General features: G+C 37.5%; 1 protein-coding gene across 7 annotated transcripts in view; it reads right to left on the bottom strand.

Annotated features, from left to right (window-relative positions):
- Positions 1 to 14,332, bottom strand: part of LOC121367349 (trichohyalin-like) — a 198,101-nt gene extending 183,769 nt beyond the window's left edge. For 6 of the 7 annotated variants that reach the window (XM_041491464.1, XM_041491460.1, XM_041491463.1 and 3 more), the window contains exons 1-3: positions 14,138 to 14,332; positions 1,836 to 1,920; positions 934 to 1,088 (exon numbers count right to left, since the gene is read on the bottom strand). In XM_041491464.1, coding sequence (XP_041347398.1) covers positions 934 to 1,088; positions 1,836 to 1,920 — 240 coding nt within the window. In that variant the 5' untranslated portion in view covers positions 14,138 to 14,332. Of the gene's footprint in view, positions 1 to 933; positions 1,089 to 1,835; positions 1,921 to 2,215; positions 2,315 to 14,137 lie in introns of those variants that run through there. The other variant, XM_041491461.1, reaches the window with a different exon arrangement.
- Positions 14,333 to 22,580: the final 8,248 nt, after the last annotated feature.

The following is a 22,580-nucleotide window of genomic DNA, read 5'->3' as shown; positions in this document are numbered from 1 at the left end:
TGGTAAGCTCGTCACAAGCATGCGGGAAGCTTGCAAGATGCTAGTTGCAAGCATGCAACAAGCTGGTCGCATGGTTGTAAAAAGGTTCCAAATACTAGCTCGGAACGCGGTAGTTACTAACATGTAAAATATGCTTGTACAACCTTGTGGTAAGGTACTTACAAGCTAGTTACCAGTTATTTAATAAGCTTGCAATTTTTGTTTGGGTTACCTTGTGTATGTACAGAAGATACCATCTACTACCTCAACCAATATGTACCAAGGCTTGCCAGCAGTCCATGCCAATATCCAGGATACTTTGAAAGTTGGTGCATCTTGTATCAGCAATACATTCCCCATACCTCATCAGGTGAGCAGGATCTTAATTGGCACTTGATACAGATCTCCCACATTCAAAGCATCTTCTGAATTTCTGACAGGCTGGCTGCCTTTCACTGCGAATATAACTCAGTAACATATTTTATTCCTCGGCATTCATCGGCATTTTGGAAAAGCAACTGAGTCAAATATAGGAAATATAGGAAATGAATCTCAATATAGGAGTTTTATAGGATCCTATAAAAAATATAGGAAATATAGGAGGTCTGGGAGGCCTGAAACAGGGGCAGAACGTAGCTTAGTGGTAAAGTGCTTGTTTGATGCGCAGTCGGTTTGGTATTGATCCCCATCAGTGGGCTCATTGGGCTATTTCTCGTTAAAGCCATCGCACCATGACTGGTATATCAAAAGCTGTGGTATGTGCTATCCTGTCTCTTGGATGGTGCATATAAAAGATCCCTTCTTACTAATGTAAAAATGTAGCGGGTTTCCTCTCTAAGAATATATGTCCAAAATTACCAAATGTTTGACATCCAATAGCTGATGATTAATAAATCAATGTGCTCTAGTGGTGTCGTTGAACAAAACAAACATTAACTTTGTTTCTCCAGGTACCTTGGAGGACTTGGTCATGTGAATAGCTCCGAGTTCTGCATCAATCTTGTCCAGGATGGCATGTACCGGGTCTCGGTGCAGCAGCGTTGTTGTCGTTACTATGGTGATGTGCTGCTTCGTCGGTGAGTCATCCTCCAGTTCATTTTCTGACACAGCTGTAAGAAAATAAATACAATATTATAACCTGTATTAAGCCAAGATACTTTTTATTTACTGAAATGAATTTTGAAGTTTGATGATGAGGATTGGTTCATTTTGTATTCAGTACACACCACTCTGCAATGTCATTGGCTATATTTGCTAGTATAGATCACCAAAACGGTATTCTTCATGTTGACACATGGATGCAGAGTGCAATTGCAAGGTTTTGTGCTGAAAAGTGACAGACAAGTATGTTGGATAAATTATGTTGATAATAGTTGATAGAAGTAACATACAGGTTTATTAAACTACATTTGTGTTTACATCCTGTATTACATAGTATGTGAAGGTTATATGTAGGCTTTTGTTATGAAATTCATCTTTGTGAGCAATATTTATCATGGTGTGTGTACATCAAAAGGACCCTTGCGTTATGTGGCATTGGGTAATAGAAAGATGTCTTTCATCACTGAAGATTGAAGAGGAGAAGCAAACAGAATGGCCTTGCATATCATATTTGTAATTACCATATAAATTGTCTTCTCGTTTAAAAAGGAAAATTAAAAATATATAGCTGAACTTCCAACCACACCACTTCATTTACTAAAATATTCTCACGCTTATGCACCCATAAGCAGGCTTAATGCTGTCGTGCTGTGGTGATGCGAGATGCCAAGTTAAAAGTGAAAAATGTCTATCATAAATATGTGTAAAACGCCTGTAGTAAAAAAAAAATCATGGTGGTGTTATTCTGTTATCACCTGTTGCGGATCCAGATTTGACGCCGTCGTCCGAGTCGTCACTCCATTCACCATCGGCGTCCATTCCGTCCATCCGCCCCGTCATCTGCAAGACGAGGATTTAAAATCAGCACATATATTTACTGTCACGTCATTTGTAGCCTATTGTAACAAAGTTAAACAAAGTCACAATTACCATCAAATTGTGCAGTGGCATCATAACAGAAAAAGGTCTATCAAATACGATTACGATTATGGTCCGAGTCTAAGTTTCACTTTTAAGGCCGCGAGTGCGACTGTGTAAATGTCACGCACATCAATCTGATGAAAGCGAATCATCCTCGTTTAGTACTGTTTTTCTTATTTTGGTTTCATTGACAATAAAATTACATATATCTTACTGTAATTTTACTCAGATCCGGTTTTCATTAAACACGGCCAAACATCTGTAATCATCAATAAAAGAAATGAACATTTTCCAGCGTTTTAGTGACGGAAGCGTCATGGAAGAGTTTATTATTTTTGTCGGTATGAGCAAAGTGACGTTATTGTCGTAGTTGAGATTGTGCGGTGCAACGGGATATGCTCCACTTTCGAAAATGCTAATAAATTTTGCACTAATAATTCTAAAACTGTTACCTGATCACGACGAGTACCTTTTCGTGACCCATAGCTAAATGGTCGATGTTAAGCTTTGATTTTTACGTCAGTCAAATTGTTACTAATTTGTGTCATTTTCTAGAAGCCCTGCGCCCTTTGTCATGATGAATAAATTCAAGATATCATAATTATAAAATAATAATAGGTTATTTTGATGTTATCTTTAAATGAAAAATAAATCAAGTCTCCCTCTTGTTATAAACTTTGCCCTCTCAAAATTTGTGAGAGAAATGACTTCGCTCTATTTGGACCTCGCGTGACGCCTGCATAATAGTGTTATCACCAAAGCAGCAACCTCATTTGTTTTAGTTCCAATTTAACTCAATCGCTTTTGGATTTAATTTAATTTAAATTTAAATTTAATATTTTAACAGACTAGATCGGTTCCCCTTTCTTGATCCTCTTGGTAAAACGAACAAATAACTTTCACCAAAATCATCTTTATTTAATATTTGACATATTTACGGGGAAGGGGGCTGGGGCGAACTCAGAAATAGTTAAGACAGCAAAATATATATTTAAAAATCGGACAATGGGTCCACTGAGGTGATTAGATCCTATGACGCAACTACCTCAGGCAAGCGCTCAACCGACTGAGCTAGATCCCGCCTGGTCAAACTGGGAGCGAACTGATTTGGGGCGAACTGGCTTGGGTACGAAACGTCTGGTACCTTTGACGAATGACTTGGGTCTACTCCCAGCAGTAAAGTATAAACAGTCTTGCAATTCATATTTTTAATTATTCATACTGTTATTTAATGGACAATGTAATGATAAGAGACTGTTAATACAGATCGATGTGTTTTCCGATATTGACCACCTTCCACCCTTCCAATCCGAAAATAAAATCAATGAACCAACTATTCTACGTCATTCATATTTTTTTCACGGGAATTTGATGTCACTGTAATTTATGCCGATACTCTATTTCAGCACAATTTTACATTTAAAACGCATCTAAACATACAAATTCGCCACTCTTAATCACAGGTTAGACATTTATCCGCAGGTCAGAGTTGCTTTAACTTTAACTCTGGGTTAGGCACTTAACCCAGGGTTAGCGCTAACCTAGGTTTCGAACAACGGGGTCCAGGCTGGGCTGCGTTCAGTCAGCCTGAGCAGGAAAAACGTTATCTAAACTGGTTTATGCGCTTCACATTAAACAAAATGACCACGTCGGGAACGAATCAAATAGTTCGCGAATATAAGGGAACGTTTCGCTGATATTCGCGAACTATGTGATTGGTTCCCAACGTGGACATTTGGTTCAATGTGAAGCGCATAAACCAGTTAGGCGGACGTTTTTCTGCTCGGTCTGGCTGAACGCATCCCCGGTGTCCTCACTGTTCTGACAGTGATTCATGAGTGCATGTCATCACAGCTGTTGGATTTGTTTTCCCCCCTTATAATATTTTTCAAAAAGCCCATATTGATGATCTTATAGCATTCAATAATTACGGATAGGCTACCTTCCATTAATTTAGGTCTACTCGCAAGAGTTAAAAATAAAAGAAATATCAGCTTCCTACCTCGATCTATGCATAGAGATTCAAAGCGACACTGGTCTCCAAACTAACTCTGTATGACAAAAGGGGTGACTTCAATTTTTCCTTTATGTCGAGCAATATACCTTCTGCTCCAGCATTTGGTGTACAAAATCAAAACGATCGAACTAGGACATTTAGATGTACAGTATAGATGTGTATTATAATATATGTGTATAATCGGCATCGGAACAGCGATACTTATTAGTATAGTTCTTATTTTAGCACAAGGCAAAGAAACAAAACTAAACCAAATAGCTTACAAATTTTAATAGAAAACTCAGTAATCTTATATTTGAGAAGTCCTGAAGCTATCCTTTGTGCTCCATCTAAAATACGTCCAAACAAATAGTGTCCAAAGGCCGTTTACATGTTAAAGGTTATTGGTAATACAGAATGGTGCTTTCAGAACATCTCCTGTGGAGAGTTTGTACGTTGGTGCACACGAACCTAGTTTGGGTGCTAGACGTGCAAATCTCTATCTGCAGTATGCCAGCAAGATTAAGTCGATGTCAAAACATCCAGCTTATAATTTTGTGCTAGATAATAAATGTATTAAATTGTTTTATGCAAATCCCAATGTCATTGTAACATGTGGTCTTCGCATAAAGTTAAGCAGTGTTTATCGGTTTCCAACATTGATTTAAGGGGCATTATGGGAATACCTTCATATTTCAGTTTGCCACCTTCATGTACGAAACCATCCCAAATTGTATTTCAGCTTTTACATCTTAAAAAAGATTGCACAGATATACTTCATGAAATTCAAGAGAGGTACCATGATTATACCACTGTTTATACGGATGGATCACGGGATGGGAATTCTGTGGCTTGTGCTGCAGTTTTTACATCAGATGCAATAATCTCTACGATATCGGCATCTGCTGAAACCTACGCAGTCATTAAAAATCATTTTGCAATGGATTTTTAATTAATAAAACTCTTTTTCACTTAACTTCAGCACAATAGTACATGTATTCTTTAGTCGCAAAAGAAATTGAAACACTAGTTGAAATTTGATATCTTTGGTAGTTGTACAATACTTTTTAACGTATTTCTTCGACCATCGTTTGCACAGATTTAAAATTTAATTTTAAAATATTCTCTTGATCACGGATTGTGTTAAAACATTTTTTAGAACAGTTTAACCTCTTAGGCGTTTAGCATTAAAGACGTGAAAAGGTATTTACACAGAAAATGTATGTACACAATAGAAATCGAAGTATAAACTACGTGCACAGACAAACGATTGTACAATGACCCGAAACAAAAACATGGAAGCCATGTTGTAATTTGCGAAATCTCTAACTAATCAATCACCTGGAGCAAGTTGCCGATATTGATTTTCAAATTATCTCTTGTTATCTTGTGTGCCACATTATAACCCGCTCGTCGGTGCACGACTAAGAGGAACACATTAGGTGTTTTCTTCACAGGCCTATCTATCAATCAACGCAAATAAAATTGCTTTACCAATACCTGTGGAATTTGTTGAAAAGAATACGAAAAATCAATAAACACGAGGTAACACATGAAATAATATATCAAAGTGATATAAAAGAAAATGCGTAACCTCCCCCCCCCCCCCCCCACACACACACACATGGTAAAATCCATCGGTACGGATGTTAGATTTTGACAATGCTAAATATTTCAAAGTGAAGTTATAAAGAATACTTTTTGTATCCCTCATCTGTGCTGACATATATCTGTGTCCAATTCCACTAAATTAATAGTTATATGTAGTAATTAGTATTAATTACTAGTCCTACCAGCTTAGTGGTTACACTAAATGAATAAAAACAATTTAAGAAGTACATTTTGTCAAAAGTCTGTGATGTGTCTCGGCAATTTCAGCGAAACTTGTATTATATGGGTAGGTAGACTTTTAGCAGGGAATTGGCATGTAGACAGAGCACCACACAAATAAAATGACAGGTTTTCGTATTTTTCTACTGTACTACTACCCTCCCCTCCCCCACTAAAACCATTAAATTGCCTTGTCTGAACATTGGTTAATCAGTTCAAGCAATTGGAATTAATTACCAACACTATCAGACCACCACGATTATTGAGTTAAACATATGTGAAATTAATCTGCTCAAGGGATGGTATACACCTTATACACGAATAGTGGACTTAATGGCTATTTCTACAAGTTTAGTACAGTGGGATGGTATACACCGTATACACGAATAGTGGACGTACTTAATGGCTATTTCTACAAGTTTAGTACAGTGGGATGGTATACACCGTATACACGAATAGTAGACGTACTTAATGGCTATTTCTACAAGTTTAGTACAGTGGGATGGTATACACCGTATACACGAATAGTGGACGTACTTAATGGCTATTTCTACAAGTTTAGTACAGTGGGATGGTATACACCGTATACACGAATAGTGGACGTACTTAATGGCTATTTCTACAAGTTTAGTACAGTGGGATGGTATACACCGTATACACGAATAGTAGACGTACTTAATGGCTATTTCTACAAGTTTAGTACAGTGGGTAGGAATTACCAGTCGACTAAATCATGATCAAGGTTTAACTGTGTTAAGACAGTTTACACGCTCCAATAACATTAAATAATACATAATTCACAATATTAATCCAACAAGACTACCCATTATGGTATTAGAATACAACAAGGCCAGCTACATGGTTGGTTGTTTTGGACTGCAGCAACACACACACTTACAATCAAAACACCATTGGCTTTGGCATATAATCTTTGATCTAATTATCTTTAATGTCGACACATATACTTCTGCAAACTGAAATGGTTTGTTGTTTTTGGCTGTTTTTGGTTGGGGTGTGGTGGGGTTCCATATATTAATTATTAAGCACAATTTAACATATAAGCTTTAATTTGCTCACTAAGGAATCATCTGTAGTACCTATATTAACTACTTGCAGCATGCCCCGCCCGCTACCGATTCCGGTCGGGCTGCTGGTGCTCCCTTACACTTGCCAGCGCGGGCGATCCCCTCTTCTACCCACCCCAACTCTTTTCCTGTCCTCGACGGAGGAGTTGGCCGAGGCCGGCACCTGCGCCCAGGACAGGCGTGCGCTATATCAGTTTGTTCTGAATGTGCACGTAAAACCCTATGACCTGACATGGCGTTAACTCATGATGAGTCGTGAAATACAAGACAGGATTTCGTTAGCCCTATAAACTTTTATTTTATCAGCAAAAATGTCTGAGGTGATATATTGAATTTTGTAAATACATGTGAAATCTAAACGACAAAACCAATAATTTTAAAATCGTATCTTTGCACATCATTGGGTCAAACGGAAGTTTTATCAATAGTATATTTCAAAATAGTATTAAGGTATTTTTTATAATGTTGTATTATATGTGTTTTGACAAAAACAATTTTCAAAATTGCATTATATGTAATTCGTTATAATGTTTATGTTTGTATGCTTAAGGTGTGCTTTATTTATTTATTTATTTATTATTATTATTATAGTTACAATTTATTGTTACAAGTGGGAAGGTAATATAAAAGGCGCTGTGTTCAAACTATTGTTAACAAATGCCACGGTCAGGGTAGTCAGACGTGAAACTGGATATTGTATTTGACTCTTGCTAATCATTGCACACATATCGTATTGTGACTAAATATCGTTACTGCCTGTCAGTGTTAGTCCGTTACACTGCGCAGTAATTAAATCTTGCACCTGACTGGATTTGTACACATGCCTCGATGTATGAATACAAGATAGAGGTAGGGACGGGACACAGGGACGGGTTTATTAGCTTGTAGGGTATGACTGGATTTGTACACATGCCTCGATGTATGAATACAACATTATAACAAATATATAGCATTTTTCTTTTGTCCTTAAAATGCTCCATCTTTCGTATTGATGTAATTTTCTGCCAAACACATGTAAACTTATACGTTGTTATGACTGGTATAACTACTAGTCGCTATGACCGGTATAACTACTAGTCACTATGACTGGTATAACTACTAGTTGCTATGACCGGTATAACTACTAGTCGCTATGACCGGTATAACTATGACCGGTATAACTACTAGTCGCTATGACCGGTATAACTGCTAGTCGCTATGACCTGTATAACTGCTATTCGATATGACCGGTATAACTGCTAGTCGCTATGACCGGTATAACTGCTAGTCGCTATGACTGGTATAACTACACGTTGTTATGACTGGTATAACTGCTAGTCACTATGACTGGTATAACTGCTAGTCACTATGACTGGTATAACTGCTAGTCGCTATGACCGGTATAACTGCTAGTCGCTATGACCGGTATAACTACTAGTCGCTATGACCGGTATAACTACTAGTTGCTATGACTACTAGTTGCTATGACTGGTATAAATACTAGTCGCTATGACCGGTATAACTACTAGTCGCTATGACCGGTATAACTACTAGTCGCTATGACCGGTATAACTACTAGTCGCTATGACCAGTATAACTACTAGTCGGTATAACTACTAGTCGCTATGACTGGTATAACTACTAGTCGCTATGACTGGTATAACTACTAGTCGCTATGACCGGTATATCTACTAGTCGCAGGCGTAAACACATGTAAACTTATACGTTGTTATGACTGGTATAACTACTAGTCGCTATGATCGGTATAACTACTAGTCGCTATGACCGGTATAACTACTAGTCGCTATGACCAGTATAACTACTAGTCGCTATGACTGGTATAAGTACTAGTCGCTATGACTGGTATAACTACTAGTCGCTATGACCGGTATAACTACTAGTCGCTATGACCGGTATAACTATGACCGGTATAACTACTAGTCGCTATGACCGGTATAACTGCTAGTCGCTATGAGTCGCTATGACCGGTATAACTACTAGTCGCTATGACTGGTATAACTACTAGTTGCTATGACTACTAGTTGCTATGACTGGTATAACTACTAGTCGCTATGACCGGTATAACTACTAGTCGCTATGACCGGTATAACTACTAGTATCTATGACCGGTATAACTACTAGTTGCTATGACCGGTATAACTACTAGTCGGTATAACTACTAGTCGCTATGACTGGTATAACTACTAGTCGCTATGACTGGTATAACTACTAGTCGCTATGACCGGTATAACTACTAGTCACTATGACTGGTATAACTACTAGTCGCTATGACCGGTATAACTACTAGTCGCTATGACCGGTATAACTACTAGTCGCTATGACCGGTATAACTACTAGTCGCTATGACCGGTATAACTACTAGTCGCAGGCGTAAACACATGTAAACTTATATGTTGTTATGACTGGTATAACTACTAGTCGCTACGACCGGTATAACTGCTAGTCGCTACGACCGGTATAACTGCTAGTCGCTATGACTGGTATAACTGCTAGTCGCTACGACCGGTATAACTGCTAGTCGCTACGACCGGTATAACTGCTAGTCGCTACGACCGGTATAACTGCTAGTCGCTACGACCGGTATAACTGCTAGTCGCTATGACCGGTATAACTGCTAGTCGCTATGACTGGTATAACTACTAGTCGCTATGACCGGTATAACTACTAGTCGCAGGCGTAAACACATGTAAACTTATATGTTGTTATGACTGGTATAACTACTAGTCGCTATGACCGGTATAACTACTAGTCGCTATGACCGGTATAACTATGACCGGTATAACTACTAGTCGCTATGACCGGTATAACTGCTAGTCGCTATGAGTCGCTATGACCGGTATAACTACTAGTCGCTATGACTGGTATAACTACTAGTTGCTATGACTACTAGTTGCTATGACTGGTATAACTACTAGTCGCTATGACCGGTATAACTACTAGTCGCTATGACCGGTATAACTACTAGTATCTATGACCGGTATAACTACTAGTTGCTATGACCGGTATAACTACTAGTCGGTATAACTACTAGTCGCTATGACTGGTATAACTACTAGTCGCTATGACTGGTATAACTACTAGTCGCTATGACCGGTATAACTACTAGTCACTATGACTGGTATAACTACTAGTCGCTATGACCGGTATAACTACTAGTCGCTATGACCGGTATAACTACTAGTCGCTATGACCGGTATAACTACTAGTCGCTATGACCGGTATAACTACTAGTCGCAGGCGTAAACACATGTAAACTTATATGTTGTTATGACTGGTATAACTACTAGTCGCTACGACCGGTATAACTGCTAGTCGCTACGACCGGTATAACTGCTAGTCGCTATGACTGGTATAACTGCTAGTCGCTACGACCGGTATAACTGCTAGTCGCTACGACCGGTATAACTGCTAGTCGCTACGACCGGTATAACTGCTAGTCGCTACGACCGGTATAACTGCTAGTCGCTATGACCGGTATAACTGCTAGTCGCTATGACTGGTATAACTACTAGTCGCTATGACCGGTATAACTACTAGTCGCAGGCGTAAACACATGTAAACTTATATGTTGTTATGACTGGTATAACTACTAGTCGCTATGACCGGTATAACTGCTAGTCGCTACGACCGGTATAACTGCTAGTCGCTATGACCGGTATAACTGCTAGTCGCTATGACTGGTATAACTACTAGTCGCAGGCGTAAACGTACAGTGTTTTGTGAAATTGGCCCCTGAACGTTGTTTGCATGTTGTTTTTGTTTTTGTTTGTTATCTTTTACTTATTTATTTTATTTTTCTTGTTGTTTATTTGCTATGTTATATTAAGTTATATTTTGTTTTGTGGTGGATTTTTTAAATCATTATTTGGATGGGGGTCAGAGGAGGGGTTGGTTGTTATTGAAGCGGGAGATATGTTTATCTCTTTGTTCCAATATTTTGTTCTATGGAAATAATTGTCTGGACAATGTAAAGAACAAAATATATCGCCTCTATGAACAAAAGGTTAGTCTCATTACAGATTATAATCAGACATCTTTGGAATCTTTGACAGTGCTATATATGCATTTTAACCTTTTCATTAATTATCTTAATATCCCCACCCCTACCCCACACTACCCCACTCTGCCTATGCACTCTACCAATATCGTTTCTCCGTCGTATTTAAGGTTGCACTATACCAATTAATTTCCGGCTGGGTCGAAGTTCGAGGTGTACCGAACCTTTGATAGAGAAGTTAACACCACAAGTCCTGTGATTGGTTATAAATGTGAGTGTGTTGGTTGTAAAAAAATTTAGTTTCATCTGGGCTAAAAATGTATGCAATTTTATTTGATGTAGTACCACCGTGTCAAGTAGCCTTGTGCTTGGAACATGTATGGGGTACCTGTAAAAAAAAGTACTAAAATTTTGTGCGAAACTAGGGGTGTTGCAGAAACATCTGGTTATACCGAAAATGAGCCATGAAAGGTACCATTTTCTGCAGTTAATACTTTGAGGTAGGGGTTGTAGTACTGATATTTATGGGTCACAGCTTGGTTGATATATTGCATATAGTGTTTTTAAACACAAACGTTAACATGGTCGCCTATGGGATTTGAATTGGTATAGTCCAACCTTAATAGCAGGACATATTCTGACTCTTTCATTTGTCTTCGATTTAGAGGTTCTCACAATACAACACAATATAACTAAATCGTATAAATCGTACTACAAGTCACATGGCGAGAACGCATCTTAACGATACATGTTGTTAATATGAACAGCACTGTGATTACAATACAACACAGGTAAGCACAGCCAGGTGGAGAGGTACACACAGACTGCATCACATTGCTTCACAGTTCTGTATGAGAAACACGACGTAAGCTATCTGGCCATATCAAACTCACGTTCAGTCTATCAGGATCTGTTACAGAACGTGTTGTGAATTTTGAATTGAGAAGAATGAAATGGAGGTATTTTGTACCTCGTAATGGCATCACATTATTCAAACTGTACATTTTGACTTGATAAGAATGACGTAATGGTGTTTGGTGCCTTATAAGAGTATTATTCAGACTGAATTCTGAATTTTGTAGACTGACATGATGGTCTTTTGTACCTTGTAATGATATCGCATTGCGGGCGGTGCAAGAGGGTTGCGACATCATGTTACGTATCTCCTAGAGTGGCGGTCCTCTTAAAGCCGAGCATCTCACAGTGAATCATGGACTTTGTCTAATGTCCTTTCGACTGTCTTGTGCAGAGATACGATTTTGATATCGGAATACGGTTTTGTCGTTCACATTCAAAATTAGGTACGCCAACATTTAGAGATGTTGTTTAAACTTTTCGTAAGAGAAATACGTTTGGGCAATACCCAATAAACAAAATTAAATAAAACAACTGATTTGGCATTACATATAGTTGCCGTTATAAGGCTTCTGGTAATTGGCAGTTTCTGAAAGTCCGTGAAACTTGTCACCTCAAGCACTGCAAACTGATCATTTCTAGAATTAATGTGTTCGAGTTATTACCTATTCCTGGATCAGGCACACGAGTGGGGCCGGTTGTTTGTAATAGTTTATTTAAACCGTGTATGCACAGGGGGTGGGGCATATTCACGGTTACAAGACACACAGGCGCGTGTAGGAGGGGGGGGGGGGGGGGGGGGGTGAGGTTCGAACCCTTCACCTTATTCAAGGAAATGTTCTTTTATTCAATATATTTCCGGGAGAGCATGACCCAGACCCTCTACTAAGTTCACTCGCCATAGTCAAGACCCCTCCCTGCATAAATTGCTGTACACGCATCTGTAATTCCGATGCCAATTTAAAACCAAAGACACCGAGTAACCTAATTTATAAAAAACTCTATATATTTTATGGATTTATATAAACAGACAAATAGAAGCACGTGATTATTCGGTGTACTGTAATATGTGAACAATGCAGGACAAGAAGATGGCGGTTGACGAAGGTATTTTGATTAGCTAAACACGCTGTTTTGAGTGCACAACACGATATCGCGGCATGGGTTTTATTGGTATACAAACAGATCTGTACACCAGAATATATCACGAGTATTTCACAGGTCACTTGATATCGAGTGGTCGAACTGTAACCTGAATTATGTATGACACAATACACAGCGCTCCCTCCTCGCGTAATGTAACAAACCTATTTCGGTATTCACAATTAAATCTCTCTATTATATAATGGTCCCGGGGCTGTAGCGTACACGTGTATTTATATAACTTACAAACAAAATGTTTCCGATCAATTCTCGTCATATTGTTTTATCTGTATTGATTGTCACGTGTCATATATATGAGCGTTAAAGTTTGTTTTGTTTAACAACACCATTAGAGCACATTGATTTATTAATCATCGGCTATTTGATGTCAGATATTTGGAACCTAGATATGCCCTTGTGTTATTATTATGTAAATAAATTAAAGTCAGCCCCATAATATCAATACATACATAAACGTGTGAACACGTGGTTATTGGTGTAGAATTATCAGCGGGCCATTGTAGCTGGGTAGTACTGTAACTAGCTAGGCTTTACCATTATATAGCTGTCCGTATGTCTGTTCGTCCGTCCGTAAGCAAAACCAAACACACACGCGCATGCATACATACTAACAAACACACGTACGTACGTACGTACGCACACACACACACACACACACACACACACACACACACACACACACACACACACACACACATATATATATATATACATACATACATGTTACAGTGGCCGAGTGGTTATGGTGGTGGTCTGGGAACTGCGGGCGATTCGGTAACTAAGGTTCGATTCCCAGTAATGGCATGAGAGAATTTGTGAGGACAATAAGAATTTTTAATATCTGTGCATGTGCGTTAATATAGTCAAACCTAACATACATACAATATATAGATATTCATATATCTATATATCTATATATCTATCTATCTATCTATCTATCTATCTATCTATCTATCTATCTATCTATCTATCTATCTATCTATACATACATACATACATACAGAACAATATTTTAAATAAAATTAAATAGGTGGGTTTTTTCTATTTTCTTTCTCTTTTTTTTTCCCCCTTTTTTCCTTTTTTTTTTCTTCTTTGAATTGACTTCATAAACAAGAATATACATGACTAGCAATTGAATTTTGAAGTACTGATATTTTCAATAGTGCTTTTGAAACGACAACGCCAGTAATACTTCAGTATTGAACTTACCTATCTGTCAGTTAGCGCATGCTTTAAGTGAAGTAGTAAGCAGCCACCGTGGTCCATGCTAGTAGGCTTCCATAGGAGAGGGAACCAGTCCAGCGTCCTGCAGGTATGTGACTGTCAGTCAATCAGTTCATCGAAGTCAGGCAATCGGCCAAATACCTCCATACAATTCATAGCAGTGTTGATCGGATACCACAAGGCCGATCAGCCCGGCGTAGCGGTAACCCGTAAACATCGATTTGATTTGGTTTCGTTTGAGGTCTTCATCTACGCAATACGTAGAGCGGTAACCCGTAAACATCGATTTGATTTCGTTTGAGGTCTTCATCTACGCAATACGTAGAGCGGTAACCCGTAAACATCGATTTGATTTGAGTAGTATAATTCGCTACGTACAAATTATACCACTGATTTGATTTCGTTTGAGGTCTTCATCTACGCAATACGTAGAGCGGTAACCCGTAAACATCGATTTGATTTCGTTTGAGGTCTTCATCTACGCAATACGTAGAGCGGTAACCCGTAAACATCGATTTAATTTCGTTTCGTTTGAGGCCTTCATCTATGCAATACGTAGAGCGGTAACCCGTAAACATCGATTTGATTTGGTTTCATTTGAGGTCTTCATCTACGCAATACGTAGAGCGGTAACCCGTAAACATCGATTTGATTTCGTTTGAGGTCTTCATCTACGCAATACGTAGAGCGGTAACCCGTAAACATCGATTTAATTTCGTTTGAGGTCTTCATCTACGCAATACGTAGAGCGGTAACCCGTAAACATCGATTTGATTTCGTTTCGTTTGAGGTCTTCATCTACGCAATACGTAGAGCGGTAACCCGTAAACATCGATTTAATTTCGTTTGAGGTCTTCATCTACGCAATACGTAGAGCGGTAACCCGTATACATCGATTTGATTTGGTTTCGTTTCAATTGAGGTCTACAAGCTAGAAACAAGTTCGTCTTTACTAGCAAGGTCTGTTCTGCTTCATTTGCTTGTCGTCAGTGAAAGTAATAACTGACATTGCTCATATGATACTGAAACGCTTCTCATAGTTTTCCTGTTTACTTAGATAATTCCATAAAATAACGCAAGTTAGCTAGTATGTCTCAGTGACCCATATATATATATATATATATATACATGTGTATATATATATATATATATATATATATATATATATATATATATATATATATATATATATATATATATCAGCGAGAACTTCGGCATCTGTAAGAGTCACCCAAGCTGGATTGGTCAACGGGTAGAGGTTAGACTAATATGGATCACTGTCGGTCACCCAAGCTGGATTGGTCAAAGGGTAGAGGCTACACTAATATGGATCACTGCGGGTCACCCAGGCTTGACTGGTCAAAGGGTAGAGGCTGGATTAATATGGATCACTGTCTAAGGCGGATGGACTGGGCCAAGCAATTTGTAGAGAGGCGCCTAACAAATACATCTTTACCTAACACATACCAGGAAGTAGAATGAGATTGTCTGGTGCAGAGGTTCACCTCATATGTGAGGGCATATACGATCAATCCCCATTTGTGGACATACAGATTGTGTTATCTGTTTCCACCAGTGTTCTACGACTGGCATATCAAAGGACGTGATATATACTATGTAGTATGATATCTGTGAGAAAATGCATATAAAGTCCCTCGCTAATCCATAATACGAATAACCCAATAGCGGGTTTCTTCTCTCTACTGCGGTAATGACGACAGATTATAGGCATAATAATAATTGATTGAACAATGTCATGTGGTGTCTAATAAACATAATATTATTTTCGTAACAAAGTTGTCCACGTTGTGTGTCGTAAACGACTGCCGCTCTGCAGGGTAGCATAGCGCACCAGACCAATCTAAGATCCTCTGACACACCGAGTAGCGCTCTGATCACCGCCTGCCTGAACACGACTCAAACAAATCACTTGTCAATTCTTCTTACAGACCGTGTTGTCTTACCTCCCCACATAGATAGGATCGTCCCGGTGCTCGGCCCGCCGCCTTTATAACACACAGACACTAACACAGTTATAGTACTACTGTATTACACTTTGTGATAGTATATAGTTAGGTTGACTAACAATATAAAACACATACACTAAAAGTTATAGTACTACTGCATTACACTGCGTGATAGTATATAGTTAGTTTGACTAACAATATAAAACACATACACTAACAGTTATAGTACTACTGCATTACACTGCGTGATAGTATATAGTTAAGTTGACTAACAATATAAAACACATACACTAACAGTTATAGTACTACTGCATTACACTGCGTGATAGTATATAGTTAGGTTGACTAACAATATAAAACACATACACTAACAGTTATAGTACTACTGCATTACACTGCGTGATAGTATGTAGTTAGGTTGACTAACAATATAAAACACATACACTAACACAGTTATAGTACTACTGCATTACACTGAGTGATAGTATGTAGTTAGGTTGACTAACAATATAAAACACATACACTAACACAGTTATAGTACTACTGCATTACACTTTGTGATAGTATATAGTTAGGATGACTAACAATCCTCGCACTCGTGATAGTATATAGTTAGGATGACTAACAATATAACAAACATACACTAACACAGTTATAGTACTACTGCATTACACTGCGTGATAGTATATAGTTAGGTTGACTAACAATATAAAACACATACACTAACAGTTATAGTACTACTGTATTACACTGCGTGATAGTATATAGTTAGGTTGACTAACAATATAAAACACATACACTAACGGTTATAGTACTACTGTATTACACTGCGTGATAGTATATAGTTAGGTTGACTAACAATATAAAACACATACACTAACACAGTTATAGTACTACTGCATTACACTGCGTGATAGTATATAGTTAGGATGACTAACAATATAAAACGCATACACTAACAGTTATAGTACTACTGTATTACACTTTGTGATAGTATATAGTTAGGTTGACTAACAATATAAAACACATACACTAACAGTTATAGTACTACTGCATTACACTTTGTAATAGTATATAGTTAGGTTGACTAACAATATAAAACACATACACTAACACAGTTATAGTACTACTGTAATACACTGCGTGATAGTATATAGTTAGGTTGACTAACAATATAACACACATACTCTAACACAGTTATAGTACTACTGCATTACACTGCGTGATAGTATATAGTTAGGTTGACTATCAATATAAAACACATACACTAACAGTTATAGTACTACTGCATTACACTGCGTGATAGTATATAGTTAGGTTGACTATGCAATAGTAATATAACAGTGTTAGTGATATGTTTTATATTGTTAGCCAATTATAAAGTGTGACACAAACAATAGTAATATGACCGTGTTAGTGTATATGTTTTATATTGTCAGTCAATTATAAAGTGTGACACATACAATAGTAATATATCCGTGTTAGTGTATATGTTTTATATTGTTAGCCAATTATAAAGTGTGACACATACAATAGCAATATGACCGTGTTAGTGTATATGTTTTATATTGTTAGCCAATTATAAAGTGTGACACATACAATAGTAATATGACCGTGTTAGTGTATATATTTTATATTGTCAGTCAACCTAACTATAGACTATCACGCAGTGTAATACAGTAGTACTATAACTGTGTTAGTGTATGTGGTATGTGTCACACTTTTAACAATATAAAACATATCACTAACACTGATATTTTACTATTGTATGTGTCACACTTTATAACTGAGTAACAATATAAAACACATACACTAACACAGACAAGATACTACTGTATGTGTAATACCAATCTTTATAATTGACTAACAATATAAAACACATACACTAACACAGACAAGATACTACTGTATGTGTAATACCAATCTTTTTAATTGACTAATAATATAAAACATACATTAACTCAGATATGATACTACAGAATGTATAATACTAATATTTGTAAAGGAAGGAAATGATTTATTTAACGACGTACTTAACACACTTCATGGGCTACTCTTTTCGATTAGCAGCAATGGATCTTTTATATGCACCACCCCATAGACAGGACAGCATATACCACGGCCTTTGATGTACTAGTCATGGTGCACTGGCTGGAGCGAGAAAATATTTATAAGTGACTAATAATATAAAATATTTATAAGTGACTAATAATATAAAATATTTTTAAGTGACTAATAATATAAAATAGATACACTAACACGGACATAGCCCAGTGGTAAAGCACTCGCCTAATGCGCGGTCGGTCTTGGATCGATCCTCGACGGAAGGCCTATTGGGCTATTTCTCATTCCAGCCAGTGCACCACGTCTGGTATATTAAAGGTCGTGGTTAGTGTTCTCCTTTCTATGGGATGGCACATATCATAGATCCCTTTCTATTAATGGAAATATTAAGCGGTTTTCCTCTCTAATATGATGGATCCCTTACTATTAATGGAAACATTAAGCGGTTTTCCTCTCTAATATGATAGATCCCTTACTATTAATGGAAACATTAAGCGGTTTTCCTCTCTAAGACTATGACAAAATTAACAAATATGATAGATCCCTTACTATTAATGGAAACATTAAGCGGGTTTCCTCTCTAATATAATAGATCCCTTACTATTAATGGAAACATTAAGCGGGTTTCCTCTCTAAGACTGACAAAATTAACAAATATTTGACATCCAATCGCCGATGATTTATAAATGAATATGCTCTAATGGTGTCGTTAAACAAAACAAACTCTTTTTTTTATCTAACACGAATATTACATACATTCCTCTTTATACGGATGGATCACATGATGGGAATTCTGAGGCTTATGCTTCAGTTTTTCCATCAGCTGCAACAATTTCTATGAGACTGCCTGATTCGGCATCTATTTTCACTGCTTAAACCTGGACAATTATTAATACCGTAGAACAAATAAAAGATTCTATGACATCCAAATATATTATTTTTACGGCCTCGCTTTCGAGTCTCCAAGCTTTACAAAATATGAAGCTAGAACATCCCTTAATTGAAATGGAGAACGAAAATGAGTCTTTTTATCTATTGCTAATAACGACATTGTAAGTTGTAGAAGCATCATGTGGGGTATATGGCTTTTTATGTACCCTCTGTGTATTCTTTTAAACCATACAGCCAAATAATCAAAATAACGCCAGACAATAATTGTTAACAATTTATTAACGGAGCCGTACCACGCGGACGCGAACGAAACCACTTGCCAGTGACGAAAAATAGTTCCATCGATAAACGAGTTTTTAACTTCAAATGTTTGTAATACGAAATTGTCTGAAACAGATATTAATAAAAAACAAACCAAAAAACCCCCAACTTTTTTATCAGAAATGTATGTAGTAAAAAAATAAAAAAATAAAAAACCCACAACTGTTGCTAATCGCGCATTAATACAATAACACCACGACCGTAATTAGGTGGCCGAGTTCAACATTGCAGCTTTTAAAAGTATTGAAATAGTGTATTTTATAGTAAAAATAAAATTAATTATGTATACTTGATTGATTATAAATGTTATTAATAATCTAATCATTGCTTTAGCATTAACTGGGGTGGCTGGAAACTGTTAGACATTACAGACGGGGTATAAGAGAATTTGGCTCCGCCCACAGGGGTATAAGGGTTTTGTCCAACGGCAAACAACCAATGAGATTAAAGAATTTTACATGAAGGCGAGATAATGTACTTTGTTGAGTTCCCAGTCATATTGGCATCAATAATAAGCTACATAACCTGCTTTGGATTTGATTCATACCATGGTTGACGTGCCTTACACTGATCTCAAGTATGATATTAACCAATATATCTGTTTAACTTGGCAACATGATTGGGACGGTGCGGTTGCGAACAAGCTTCATCATGTCAAGCCAGTCTTGGGAGCGTGACAGTCCTCCTATGGGCGGTGCAGGAAGGATGAAATAGTCTTGTGTCGTGATCGCATCGATAATACACACTTGACATTTATTTACTCAAAAAAAGGATCCTCCACCTCAGTGTGAACATTGTCAGTGTACACTGACGGGTCACCACATTTTGGAGGTATATAGTCATTTTGATCCGACGAGGAACGATATATTTGGAAAACAAAATGTGATGTAATCACTTCGATTCCAATCTGAACTTATTTTGAAATATTTATTTATGTCTTTTATTCCAAATTTTAATACACTTTCCTGAGATATACATATACTAGAAATTGTAATATACTTGTAATGATTTTATACTTTTCTCGGCTCTTCGCGTTTTATACTTATGTGGATCATCAATTAATTCACATCGTTTCCATTTGTGTGCACTTTGAAAAAGGTCGTTTGTGTAAAGATATATGCTAATCGACTTGTCATAAAATATAGGTTTGTGTTTGTTGACAGCGAGCAACAGTAACATTTTTGAACGATATTCCTGGTACTCGATGTGGCCATTTGGGTTAACCAACGACAAAAGCCCAGTCTAAGGTGAATTGTGTGCTTTGTCTACTTGAAACCAGGCTCTAGAGATTAGTTAGTCAGCCTGCCAAAGAACAATACAAGTCAGTTCAAGTTTCTTGTATTTGAAATAATTTGCTAACGTGGCCTCTGACGACAGTTTTACGGTATAACGGAGTACAATCGACAGTTACAGTCAAATATAGGGTTCATGAGTTTTGAATCGGTGCAGGTCGAAAACAAGTTTTAAGATACACAAACATGTTTATCATTATTGAACAGCAATGCGCTAACGGCACACAGACCTTTCTAAATTGGCGGATCGATTTTGTTCCACACATATGTGACGTAATGGCATTGGTTTTGATAAAATAAAAAATAAAACAATAAAGAAAAAAAGAAAAAAGAAGAAGCTAAATTCTTAAAAAAGCAATCGGTGGTCAAATGGTGTGGTCAGACATCCTGGACACACACCCTTCGCTTTAGATTTGCGCTAACAAAAAGTAGTTGTTTACCACAGGTGGCCATTAGAAGAGGTTTTAGTGTGGAGTTGTTTTTAAAGAGCACCACGGCACGAGTGTTTTCGATCTTTGTAAAATGCTAGAACTAGATTGGGATATCACTATCACGTCTCATAAGTATACAGATGTTCTAACAACTTTGGCCTTCATAGTTCTATTGAAGTATTTCACATACATTCTCGTCGACAACAACAACAAAATAATAATTTTAAAAACATGCCTTGCTGAGAACCTACTACTACGAGATTACCATGTGCTGGGGTGTCTCTAAACAGACATTTACTTCCTGTCTTAGCAAAACAAATCACATTTCGATATTTCATGTATAATGTCTTCTTAATCCATATACTAGTATATGAATATCTCCCCCCCCCCCCCTCCCCCAGTCTTTAACATGAATCCTATATTTGTGGCCCACTGACTGGATTATTTATTTTGTCATGTGTCATACCATTAACAGGTCTGGTCTCATCTAAACAATGCCGTGTTCGATAGAGCGTGGTAAATTAACACCATTGTTCGACCTCATATCTTTATGGATTAATAGTTTCACACTATATACCTTATTATTAGGGTTCTTATAGAACGTGTAATACCAGATGGCGGAAAGGGTGGTGATGGCAGTGTTTATCATCATTATTATTAATACGGTAACGTTAAGACGGACCCCATTAGTGAATCAATTCTTTGGGTTTTCACATCTCAACCTGTGCACCACTTCTGATGTATCAAAGGCAGTGGTATGTACTGTTCTGTCTATGGGGAAAGTGCGTATAAAAGATCCCTTGCTACTAATGGAAAAATGTAGCGGGTTTCCTCTCTAAGAGTATAATGTCATAATTACCAACTGTTTGAAATCCATCAGCCGATGAATAAAACATCACTGTATTCTAGTGGTGTCGTTAAACAAAACATCACTGTATTCTAGTGGTGTCGTTAAACAAAACATCACTGTACTCTAGTGGTGTTGTTAAACAAAACATCACTGTATTCCAGTGGTGTCAATAAACAAAACATCACTGTACTCTAGTGGTGTCGTTAAACAAAACATCACTGTACTCTAGTGGTGTCGTTAAACAAAACATCACTGTATTCTAGTGGTGTCGTTAAACAAAACAAACTTTCAAACCGTTCACACTGAACTAACGAGTTTGCAGAGCGTCTCAAAAACGAAATTCTGGTTATATCATGTGAATAGAGAAAGGTTTGCTTAACGACACCACTAGAGCACATTAATCTTGGAAGTTAAACGTCAGTAATTGTGACACCAAGTCTTACAGGAAATGTGCTGAATGTTTCCATCAGCAGCAAGGGATCCTTTATATCCACTTTCCCACAGACAGAAAGGCTCATACCACGGCCTTTGCTGTACCGGCTCTGGTGCACTGACTGGAACGGGAAAACCCCAGAGAATGGGTCCACGGAGAGGATTTGATCCTTCGACCCA

The sequence above is a fragment of the Gigantopelta aegis genome, chromosome 3, assembly GCF_016097555.1.
Source record: "Gigantopelta aegis isolate Gae_Host chromosome 3, Gae_host_genome, whole genome shotgun sequence".
Lineage (NCBI taxonomy): Eukaryota > Metazoa > Mollusca > Gastropoda > Neomphalida > Peltospiridae > Gigantopelta > Gigantopelta aegis.
Note: the sequence above shows the minus strand (reverse complement) of the source record. Positions and strands in the feature narration are given on the sequence as shown.